Source organism: Arachis ipaensis, chromosome B9 (assembly GCF_059453495.1).
Source record: "Arachis ipaensis isolate K30076 ecotype BB chromosome B9, ASM5945349v1, whole genome shotgun sequence".
NCBI lineage: Eukaryota > Viridiplantae > Streptophyta > Magnoliopsida > Fabales > Fabaceae > Arachis > Arachis ipaensis.
The window spans coordinates 26,818,302-26,830,658 of record NC_142444.1 but is presented as its reverse complement, the minus strand read 5'-3'; the positions used below and the strand labels follow the sequence as shown (position 1 = coordinate 26,830,658).

Genomic DNA, 12,357 nt, shown 5'->3' with positions numbered 1-12,357 from the left:
TTTTTGATTTTTTTTTTCTAGAATTATAGCATTTTTTGGAGAAGATAAGTTATTAGCTTTTCTAAAACACGTTGTATCATAAACAAAATTTAAAAATAAAAGAATATATTTCAGATTGTTACGCAACTCAAATAATTTTCACATTTAAACATAAATAATGTTACTTCTTCAAAGAATTCTTAAAAAAAAAAAAACATTGTTTTAATCTTTTTAGAAATCAAAACATTCAAATGGGTATAAAAAATTATTAAGAACAGGTTAGTGGAAAAGAAATTATTGAATAATTCATTTTATGTTATAAATGAATGAACTTTATTCTTACCGATTTCAGGGAGAAAAAATAGCAAATCATTTAATAAAAAAATCAATTTTTTTCTTGGTTTTGTTGTTTGGAGATCAATAATGACTAATAGAAAGATGAATTAGAAAATCAGATTCTCTTAATTTTTTTTCTCACTAAGGATATAAAATATTATTTTTTATTATATATTTTTATAAGATAGACTAAAAAAATATGGAATAAGGAAGATGGTAGACTTGGTATGGCAATGGTTAGATGGGAGGTGGTGCAGACCCCTAAAAAGTTAGGGGGCTAGGTGTCGGAGATGCCATGGTGTGCAACACAGCCCTTTTCTTTAAATGGTGGTGGCGGTTTTCGAAGGAGGATTGCCCCTTATGAAAGAAGTTGGTATGCTCTTGCAACAACCTCACCCCCAATGTGATGCTGTCATCCCAGGTCCTGCCTACTCGGGAGGGCCATGGAAGGATATATACCCGCTGCAGTTCAAGGATCAACGCCTAAAACAGAAAATGATTAATGGAATGGCTATGGAGATTGGCGACGGGAGAAGAACCCGATTCTGGGAGGATGTATGGCTGCGTGAGGGGACCCTGAAAGATCTTTTTCCAAGGCTCTTCTCAGTTTCAAACCAAAGAGGATCCGTCATAGGGGATTGTGGGTTTTGGGACGGACTAGAGTGGAGATGAAACTTCCAATGCAGGCGAGAGCTATTCCAATGGGAGTTGAATTTAGTGAACCAGTTGCATGAAACACTAAGACTGGTCAATCTAGTATATGGGATAGAGGACAAAGTTGTGTGAAAATTTGATAAACAGGGTGTATTTTCTACCAACTCCTTTGTGCAGGTTATGCAGGTGGAAATGCTTCCAGAGAATATGGCGAGTTACAGCTTTACTAGGACAGTTTGGAAGGATTTAGTCCCACCTAGAGTTGAATTGTTCATATGGTTTGTCTTGACTGGGAGGGTCAATACGAAAAAGAGGCTGAGTCGACTGGGAGTGGTTAACCAGGAGGATGTTGTCTGTGTGTTGTGTAATAATAGTGTTGAATCTGGATATCACTTGTTTCTTGGTTGTCGATTTTCTTGGCAGGTGTGGTGTGCATGGCTGTCGTTTGTTGGAAGGTAATGGTCCTGCCCGGGAACGCTAAAGGAGCACTTCCAAAGCTGGACTGAGTTTTCAACTAGTAAACAGGAGCGGAAGATGTGGATGATATGTTTCTGTACCATTATCTGGAATGTCTGGTTGGAAAGGAATAGGCGGATTTTTTCAGAATGCAAGAAAAGGGGTTGACGATATCATCTACCAGTCATCCATGAACTATAAGGAATGGATAGGTGTAGATCCCTTCTGTTGTTGATGGCAATGCCGAAGATGACAGGGGGTATCATTTAATCGTTTATAGCGTACTCTTTTATAATTGTAGTTTTGGTTTGTCTTCTATGCTCCATTTGTTGTGTTGAGCTCTTCCTTTCAAAAAATAAAAAATAAAAAAAATATTAAAAAATAAAAAATTATACTTTACACCTTCAATTAAAAAAAATGAGAAAATCTATTTGTATGAATTATCAAGTTCAATTATTATTTATGAAGTATAAATATTTTTCTGATTTGTTGTACCGTGTATCGAACACATTTCAAACACTCATTTAACACGGATGTTTTTTGTATTCAATCATATCTTAATAAAAAATAAAAAATTCTTCTCCGGATACGCTTGGACACACCTAAATATCATCACGTGTCAGTGTGTCTAGTCTTATTCTCAACATATATTATTGAAATGAGTTTAAAAATAATATATATTCTTAATTGTTACAACAAAAAATATTTTAAATATTTTATATAATTAAAAATAATTAAAAAATTTATTTATATTTTCAGATCAATAAAATACTAAAATATTATTATAATTTATCTAAAAAATACTTTATATTTTATATATATCTCATGTCTCTGTATCTTATAAGAATTTTAAATTCGTGTATCCCGTGTCATGTTGTGTCCATGGCGCAAATTATTTTTTAGGATTAAGTACGATTTTAATCCTAAAGTATAGGTAAAAAATTTTTTTCGTCTCCAATCTTTTTTTGTATACAAATTATTCCTAAAGTTTAAAACCAATATTTAAAATTATTTTTTTTACTTAAATATTAAAATGTTAGACCAAATTACCCTAACAAAAAAATTACAAAATAAAAAAAAGAAAAAATAAGAGAGAGAAAATGTTTCTCCTCTTGTGAAGGGGGGAAGGAAAGAAGAAGCGGGAAGTGAAGAAGAAGAAATTGTACACGATCCACCTTTATTTCTGTTTCTTTCGTCACCTCCATACGATTTTGGTCGCTAAGGTAAGGACAATTTTAAAACCAAGTTAAACATTAGGGACGATTTTGTATAAAAAAAAAAGTTGAGGACGAAAAAATTTTCGATCTATACCTTAAAAATCAAAATCGTACTTAACCCTTATTTTTTATATCGAAATGAGGATGGTGTTTTTCATGATCACAAATTTAAAGTGTAAAAATCAGATCCACCAAGTTTATAAAAAACAAAAATGAAACTTTTCAATTTTTTAAAGATAAAAGTTGGACCATCCAATTTATGAACTTTAAAATAAAAAATTATAACAAACAAAACAAACCCTTTAATTTAATATTAAAAATTTTCTTATAAAATAATCAGACGGTCCAATTACATAGTCTCATACCAAAAAAAATAACACATACAAAATCAATATAATTGAATTGCACGTTATCTTTATCCAGAGTGAAAATTTTTAGCGAGCGATGCATCATAGATATTACTTTAAAAAAAGATAATGGCTTGTTTGGATGAATTTCTAAAAATATATCTTTGTTCGAGTTATTTTTTTTTTTAAAAATCTTATGGAAAAATAAAAATAATTTTATGTTTAGGTATCTCATGTAAAAAGATATTTTTATTTATCAATTATGTTTGGATATAACAATATAAAAGTACTTTTTTTTTGTTTATTTATTACATAAAAAATATTTTTTTTAAAAAAAAAGATCTTTTAAAAAAAGATGTAAATTACAATTTCTCAAAAAAGATGTTTTTTTATTTTTCTAGTACTTTTATTTTTACTACTAGAAATTTGCCAAACACACTAAAAAATAATTAAAAAAAAGATCTTTTTTCATTGAAAAATATATTTTTTTATCAAAATAATGGCGCCCAAACAAATACAATGACTCATCGATGAAATAAATAAAACCTCTCACTATATATTCAAGTCTTTTTTATAATTAAGTCTAATTAAATTGGTACAAATTCAACAAAACTCACTCACACAACTAGTAAATTCTTTTTTTCTTCATATCTCTTTTTTTTTGCGCGTTATTTATACCGCTTTTTTGTGTATGTTTTTTCTAGCGTTATTTCTGTCGTCTGCTCCTTCTTTTATTGGTGTTGTTTTTGCTGCTTTTTTTATTTATTTATTTCTTTGTATCCTCTTCCTCATGCGTTATTATAGTCATTTTGATTTTTTTTTTTCTCTTTTTCTTGATTTTATTCCTTTTAAGAAAGTAAAACAAGAAGAATTATGAGAAAATGAAATAAGAAGACGAGGAAGAAAATGACGAAAAAGAAGAAGAAGCAGAATATGTCATAAGGAGAAAGAGGAAGAGTTTTGAATTCTGCAGAAATTATCAGAAAAATAACACCGAAATTTCTTAACAATAACACAGAAATTACTTAATTTTGACACTGAAATTTTGCTACAAAACACAGAAATTTGTTTACTTCTTATTCTTCTTTCTTTCTTTTTTTTTTTGTTGCTCTTAGTTCTTCTTTTAGGTGAATTGTTTCTTATATTAGACTTGAATAAACAGGTCTATATTGTTTTGCAATCTTATTTAGTTGATAAATGTAGGTTCACACTTATTGGATTAAATTCTTGCTAGAAACAAAAATAGCATAGAAATTTATTATATAACGCATCGAAATTAAGTAGAACAAGTACAACAATTCGAAAGAAAATGAACAATGCCATTTACGTATAAGAAAAAGATAACGTATCTGATATATAAAATAACACATAAATTCCTAAAAAATAACACCGAAATGTCTTCACTCTAATATCGAAATCTCTTCACTTTAATACCGAAAATTTCAACTAAATAATGTGATAGAACTAAATTTATTTCATGAAGACTTGAGTTACAGATTTACAAATTTTAATAGAATAAGAGAATAAGTGAAAAAAATCTGTAAATAAAGCAGCGAAATTAAGCAGAACAAACGAAAAATTTCGAAAAATAATGAACAGTATATCTGATATATAAAATAATACATAAATTTTTAAAAAATAACACCTAAATATCTTCATTCTAACACTAAAATTTTCAACTAAATGATGTGATAGAGTTAAGAATTTATCTCATGAAGATTTTATTTGCAGATTTATAAATTTTGATAAAAATAAAAACAAGTGAAAATACTTGTAGATAAGTAGTGAAAGTAAACAGAACAGGTGTAAAAATTAAAAAGAGAATGAACAATGTTATTTACTTATAAGAAGAAGACATCGATGACGACAATATCGATAATAATGATGATAATGATGATGAAGAAGATGGAAGATGTGGAGGAGAAAAAGGAAGAAAAAGAAAAAATTCAAATTAAAAATGAAGAAGAAGAGGTGGTAGTGGTAGTGACAACGACAATCATAGTTAAAAAAAAAAAAGAAAAGAAGAAAAAGAAATAACCACAGCAATAATGATGTATGTAAGAAGCAGCAGCAGCATACAAAGACAAAAAAAAAAGTAAAAAGAGGATGCCGTGTGGAATATGAAACAAGTTAATAACTTGGTTGAACTTGAGTAATTATTTTGTTTGATTGTAGAATTTTTCTCTAAATGAGAATTAGGGTGACTCCTAATGGTTGACATCAACTACTAAATCTGACTATCTGAACAATCAAGCGGTGACACCACCGCTTCAGTTCGATTGTTACTTTCAATGATGTATATCCTGTCTAGTCTGAGATTTTATATATTTTCTAAATTATTGTTGAAAATACAACAAAACAATGAGAATGTATGTTTTAAGAAAAACTGAAAACAATGAAAATGTGACAGGCTGACATGAGAACAATCTAGTATCTTATAATCTTCAAACACGATCTTATACAGTAGGAGGTGAGGTTTGTTGAGAGAAATAATGTATAATTATACCATTGCTTTCTTATATATATAAGTAGCATAATATTATTTATACATTTAAATTCATCACATTTTTAAACACTTAAATTTAATCCTATTCCCCTCTCGAAAAGCAATTTCTAGGTCTTCAGGAAGATGGGGAGACGAGATAGTAACTTTCACAGAGCACCAGGCACGCCCTTTAGCAGCAAGACAATATACTCAATTACTTGAAATTAAATAAACAAAAATACACATGGCTGAAAGAAGAACAATGAACATTGCTTGTAGCAGCAACTTTGGTTCCTAATCAAGAAACATTATGCTTTAGAAAAGCAACACATTAGACCCTCAGCATCAAAGTCTTCGTAATAATGCTGAAGATTTTGTTACATTAACAGTAAAATAACATTGCACATCACAGTATAAAGAAACTTCATGATGCAGAGTTGAAATATTCAAATATGGAATTGATATTCAACCCAATACAGCAGAACGTAGAAAGAACAACAAACTAAACCTTGCTATACGGCAGAATATAGAAAATAGAAACAAGTGCACAATACAACGTGGTTCAATAAATCAGGCGGAACCAAAGATCAACAAGTTTCAAACCATTAACCTGAAAAAAGGTATCAAACAATTAACCAAAGAAGGTCAATGCAATAACAAATTTGAAAACCAGAATTCTGCAGAAATTAGAAAGCAAGATAGAATAACAAAAGAGCATGATTTGTAAGCATACAAGGGAGTGAAAGACCTAAACATTTTCTAAAAAAGGGTGAACTTTCAAGGAACTTGGATACTGAAGATTCTTAAGAGTGGGAGGAATTGAAGAGAAGGCAATGTTGTAATAGTCAAATGGTAGTTGGAGCATTCAATCTTTCCTAAAAGATTTCTCAACACTACGACGATGAAACTTATTCTTGGTTCTCGCAGAACAATATCTAGTTGAACAAAACTCAACATATAACTTTTACTAAACATCACTGATTGAGCATAAAATCCCATTCTAATGAAAATAATTTGCATGCTTGTTAAGTCATACATCTACCAAAATGCATATGCTCTGAACAATCATCAAAGAATGCGATCAACTATTCTCATCATGCGAGTGACTTCCAGCTTTCGACAGAAAGCAGAAAATCATTCTTTTTTTTTTTTTTTTCGAGGTTTCCCCCTCATCAGATGAATTTCAAAGTGTAACAAAACATACATCAATGTTCTTTAATCAAAAGAAAGACTCAGAAGAAGAGGAAAAATTTAACACAAGAAAACAATACTATCATTCACTTCAATAGAAAGTAAAGCTCTTGATATGCAGAATAAAGGCTATAAATGATCCCACAAAAGCATTATAACTGCCATCTATTACATTTCAGTTTTAGAAAAAGTCAGTTAACCCCAGGAAAATCACCTGACAAAATAACAACGTCCACAAACGACAGGTTAGCTATCAAAGGCTTCTCTTGCTTCCAATAAATCAGGGCAATATCTTTTCGCAAGATCGTCCACAAATGACAGGTTGGCTATCAAAGGCTTCTCTTGCTTCCAATAAATCAGGGCAATATCTTTTGGCAAGAATTTCCACCTGCTCAGTGAATGACTTTCTCCCATGCTCTCCAATATATCGAACCATTTGATTCCATCGTTTTCTGCATAACTCACCATCCCTGTGCTCAAGCAAATTGTCCCAGTCTACCTCCTCCATGCTGCAAGCATCCAAGCTAAATAAGGCATCTACCAAGCGGTAGTCATCAGTATCACTCCAAATACCTTTATCAACCATAGGAGATGTTAGTTGAGAATACCACTTTTGGCAAATTCCTCCATTCCATCTAGTTCCCAATTTGTCACTAATTGCCTCCCAACCAATATTATCTCGCAACATACCATGCTTTTTATTCCTAGTGTCTTCTAAAGCCCTTGCACGTAGGTCAACGCTTACCAAATCAAATACTTTTTGATACTCCTCCTGAGACCATGCTCCTCTCTTTCTGGTCATTTTTATTCTACGCCATTGATCCTTTACATGAAGTCGATTTTTACCCATTGCCTCGGCTATTGATTTAAAATCAGATCCATGTCGTTCGACTGTCTTCTTTAAAAACTCGACCTCTTCAGCTGTCCAAGTGTGTTTCTCATCCCTTGTAAACAAAATGTGAGCACGATAATATACACTAATGTAAGGCCTATGGGGCAAGGCTACTCCAATTTCCTTCCAACAATTTTTAAGTTCAGGGTGATGTTTATTATAAAGAACCATATCAAGACCTTCATCCCCCAATTTGTGAGTCTCTATATAGTCGAAAACAGCCTGTTTAATTTTTTCATCTTCTTCATTCGTATACCTTTGCCCCCGTATTAAGCCATCACCACAGACCTCCACCTGATCAGAAAATGTTACTCGTTTGCGTTTGGATGTGGTGCCTTTCCTAGCAAACAAAATGCGTGCACGATTATATACACTAATGTAAGGCCTATGGGGCAAGGCTACTCCAATTTCCTTCCAACAATGTTTAACTTCAGGGTGATATCTAGAATTAAGAACCATATCAAGACCTTCATCCCCCAATTTGTGAGTCTCTATATAGTCGAAAACAGCCTGTTTAATTTTTTCATCTTCTTCATTCGTATACCTTTGCCACCGTATTAAGCCATCACCACAGACCTCCACCTGATCAGAAAATGTTACTCGTTTGAGTTTGGATGTGGTGCCTTCCTTAGTTTTCTTGTTTATCTTCGTCTTCCTTCCTTGATCATTAACTTCATTTCTCTCATTACTTTTGCTTTCTTCACTCTGTTTACCATTCTTCATCTTCTTGCCCAGGTTATCATCATCACCTTCATTGCCGTTGGCACAATGTTGATCATCTTTGCTGCTTTTAAACTCACTTTTATCCTTACTTTTTCGTTTATTGCTCAATTTCTTCTTCCTTTGCCTGCCTTGGTTATTGTCTTCACCTTCATTGGCTTCAGCACAATGTTGATCATCTTCAGTGCTTTCAAACTTACTTTTGCTTTTATTTCTCAGTTTCTTCTTCTTCTTCATCTTCTTGCCTTGATGATCTTCACCTTCATTACTTTTGACCAAAGAAGTATCAGCTACAATACTTTCAGCAAAACAAGTATCACCTTTATTGGTTTTGCAGTCATCTTCTTCAATCCTTTTCACTTTATTAATAATTACCTTCTCTGTCTCTTTGTCTTGCCGGTCACTAGGAACGACAAAATAATCACCCTTTTCTCTCAGTTCCTTCTTATTCTTCTCCGTCTTCTCACCTTGATCATCAACTTCATTGACAAGTGAATGTGCATTAGCATCTCCAGTGCTGATTCTGGCCAAAGGAGGATCACCCTCATGGTCCTTGAAGTCGTAATTCCCAACAACTTTCCCTCTTTTCTTTGGTTTTGAAGAACCTATTTCTTGGATTGCAGTTAATGAATCACTGCAAATTTTTCTCTTCTTCCTCTTGCTTTTTTGGTTGTCATCCATTACCTGCAATATTTTATCATCAACAATCGCATTATGTAACACTTCAGTGTCCTTTATCCTTTTTTTCTTCAACTTCTTACTAATGTTCCCATCCTCTTCTTTATTCCTCGTAAATTTATCATTGGAACAAGCCTGTCTCTCACCATCATCATCAATACAATTTCCCTCAAGAATTTTATCTGAATCGAGTGCTTTATCATTTCGGTGTTTTTTCTTTTTCTTCATGTGCTTATCCTTCTTCCTGTCATTTGGCTCCAAACAGATTTCTTCAGTCTTTGACTTCTTAACTTTCTCATCCATTAGACAAGTACACTTTTATCAGAGGCTACCCAACATAAATCTGGAAAAAAAAAAAAGTAGGCATAAAATTTTCACACTTAAGAAGAATTAAGATAGTCATAGGGAAGAATTAAGATAGTCATAGGATACAGTTACTTAATAAAGCAAATCATACGTTAAGAGCAGAATAGATAAACAATATTACTTTTACTTTAAATGGTGTTATCAACAATAATTCTCAGCCAAGCCCAAGCATATTGATCAAGGAAACTAAAATTAACAGGACTACTATTTTTCTTCTCTCTTTTCCAAGGTTGCAAGAACCGGACCGGTTAATAAACCGGTGAGGTCACTGGTTCAATGGTTTACTGGTTCAACCGATTTAATTAAATATTAAACAAAATTATTAAAAAACCTATAATTGAATATATAAATTCAATAATTTCTAGCTTAAAAAAATTCAAAATTTCACAATTTCACATCATAAATTATCTATAATTTAATATTAGAAGTTCACAAACAACTTCAAACATCAAAGTTCATAACGAAAAACAACCAAAACGCACATAATTACAAACACAATTACTAAACCAGCAAAAATCAATAACCTCAACAAACAATTACTAAACCAGCAAAAATCAATAACCTCAGCAAACAATTACTAAACCAGCAAACAATCAATAGCCTATTGCATTATTTAATTGGTTATGTTGGGATAAAAAAGTGCAACTACAAAAAGAAAACAAGAGGACTTGTCAATGTTAATTGCATACAAGCTTCTGTCCTGTTAGTAGATTTTGGTGACGGTCAATACAAAATGGAGCCTCACCTTAAATCTAAGAACTCCATAATCTTTATTCACCTTTCTTCACTTAGAATAATACAGTAGCCGCTATAATCAGTTAGCATTAGAGTATTCTTTTTTAAGTTAAAACATTCCGCCAATAATTAGAGAATTTTCAATTAAATTAAAGGCTGCACAGTTTTCTTGTATTAACAGAAAAAATTAAAGCACTAGCCATAATACCAGAAATAAAATTGAACTCGGCACAAACTAATTAACATGTTAAAGTTACAGGTTTCAGCATTTTAAGTTCATACGTTATCACTTTCAAACTAATGTTATGCAGTAAATCATGAACAGAAAATCAGAAATAACCAAGGTTACGAGAACCAGACCGGTCAATGAACCGGTAAAGTAACTGGTTCACTAGTTCAATGGTCCAATCGAGGTTCAACCGGTTTAATTAAATATTAAATAAAATTATTTAAAATTCTATTAAAAATTCTATATATAATTTTAAATATTTAAATTTAATAATTTTTAATCTAATAAAATTTAAAATTTTATAATTTCACATAATAACTATAACTTTATTGAATTTGAATGAAACAAATTTTGTTATTTCATTCACTGTTAACTGTTAACTGTTAACTATTAAGATATGAAAGCATAGGGATTATCAGTGTATAATAATAAACTAGCATATTAGTATATAAAAGCATATAATCCCTTTGACATTGTTGGACATCATTAAAATTAACACAAAATCAGAAAATCAGCAACAATATTATTATGAGTTTATGAAAGAATATAACAAATCAAGAATAATTGGAAATTAACAAAATATCAGTAATTCAGAATCATTAACCTAACCCAGCAACTCAATCTATTAACAACAAATTAACAGTACAAAACAAACATAAAGTCAAAAACAAATTCAAGAAGCATGCTTAATGCTTACCAGAGGAAGGGTCAAAGAGACAGATCAGAAAACCAGCAACAATATTGTGATGGCAGAATATAACAACTCAAAATAATCAGAAATTAACAAAATCTCAACTCAGAATAATAAAAAATTAACAAAATCTTAGCAAACCCAAAATCAGTGGACTAACCCAACAACTCAATCAGTATTATTAATAACAGATCAACAGTACAAAACAAGCAAAATCAAATTCAAGATGCAGTGTTTAATGCTGACCAGAGGAAGGGACAGAGAGACAGAGAGCGAGCTCGACAGCGACGGCGAGGAGAAGAGAGAACTCGACGGAGGAGAAGAGAGAGCTTGACGGCGAGGGCAAGGAGAAGAGAAAGCTTGACGGCGAGGGCAAGGAGAAGAGAGAGCTCGACAACGACGATGACAGAATCTTCAACCTTGCTTCCGACGACCAGACGACGCCGACGACGCTGACGAACAGAGAGAGAGAGAAAAAGAGCTCGGCGATGACAACGACGCGGTGCTGCGGAGCTGTGGGGACTGCGGTGGTCAAAACAGTCGCTGTGGTGGCTGAGGGCTGCGGTGGCTAAGGGCTGCGCGATTGGGGGCTAGGGTTCTCTCAATTTCAAGATTTGGTTTTCAGTTTCAGTTTTAGAGAAGGAGGAGTGTGTGTGCTATGACTGAGCTAGGGTGATTTAGGGTTTTTTTTGTTGGGTTTTTTTTTTCTTTTATAGGCAAAACGGCGCCGTGTCGAGAGTTTTAACGAACCGGAAACCCTTCAAAAAACCAGGCCGGTCTACCTGTTCATCGGTTAATCGCCGGTTCGACCGGTTCTGTGACCGGTTTTTTATCAGGCGATTTATAGACTTACTCGGACCGGCTAGGTGACTGGTTTCCGGTTAACCCAGTTGAACTGGCTGGTCCGGTTCAGTTTTCAGAACCATGAAAATAACAAATAAACAAAGTTCTGAGAACTGGACCGGTTATCGAACCGCTCTAGTCACTGGTTTACTGGTCCAACCAGTCTAATCGGTCCAATCGGTGGTTTAACTGAAAAAACCGTTTTAGAATAAAATAATAAATAAATTATAAATAAACATCAAAAAATATAATTATAATCTAATATAAATCTTAAAATATCTTCAAAATTTAAAACACTACATAAAATATCATCAACCAAATCCATATAATCTTATCAAAATACAAACTCATATATTAAATAGTAAAAAAACATATCTAAATATTAAATCACAACATCATGATTTATCAATCATCAAAATCTGTAAGAACTTGTTGCAAATTTGCTTCGGTGGATTAGGATTAGGATGAGCAGCATTATTCGAAATAGGAGGATTGACAAACAAGTTATTATTCACAGATGCATTATTATTAGCAGTTG

General features: G+C 32.3%; 1 protein-coding gene across 3 annotated transcripts; it reads right to left on the bottom strand.

Annotated features, from left to right (window-relative positions):
• Positions 1–5,723: 5,723 nt before the first annotated feature.
• Positions 5,724–11,636, bottom strand: LOC107617680 (uncharacterized). Of its 3 annotated transcripts, none has more exons than XR_001615031.3 (3): positions 11,223–11,636; positions 6,880–9,298; positions 5,724–6,084 (listed from the first exon to the last, which is right to left on the bottom strand). XR_001615031.3 is itself a non-coding variant. In XM_088499484.1 (3 exons), the coding sequence occupies exons 2-3, from the start codon at positions 9,256–9,258 to the stop codon at positions 6,946–6,948; spliced, it is 2,025 nt and encodes a 674-aa protein (XP_088355610.1). In that variant the 5' UTR covers positions 9,259–9,298; positions 11,223–11,627; the 3' UTR covers positions 6,612–6,945. The 3 variants fall into 3 exon arrangements, 2 of the variants coding, with proteins under 2 accessions (XP_088355610.1, XP_016174991.1); XM_088499484.1 differs by lacking the exon at positions 5,724–6,084 and having other exon boundaries at positions 6,612–7,851; positions 8,140–9,298; positions 11,223–11,627; XM_016319505.3 differs by lacking the exon at positions 5,724–6,084 and having other exon boundaries at positions 6,612–8,537; positions 8,598–9,298; positions 11,223–11,362.
• Positions 11,637–12,357: the final 721 nt, after the last annotated feature.

What these genes read in the sequence shown, in the direction of transcription:
- LOC107617680 (XM_016319505.3), bottom strand. Translation starts at nt 9,258, where the DNA reads ATGGATGAGAAAGTTAAGAAGTCAAAGACTGAAGAAATCTGTTTGGAG. An exon ending in TGACTGCAAAACCAATAAAG is followed by an intron (nt 8,538 to 8,597) that starts GTGATACTTGTT and finishes AAAGTAATGAAG; the next exon opens with GTGAAGATCATCAAGGCAAG.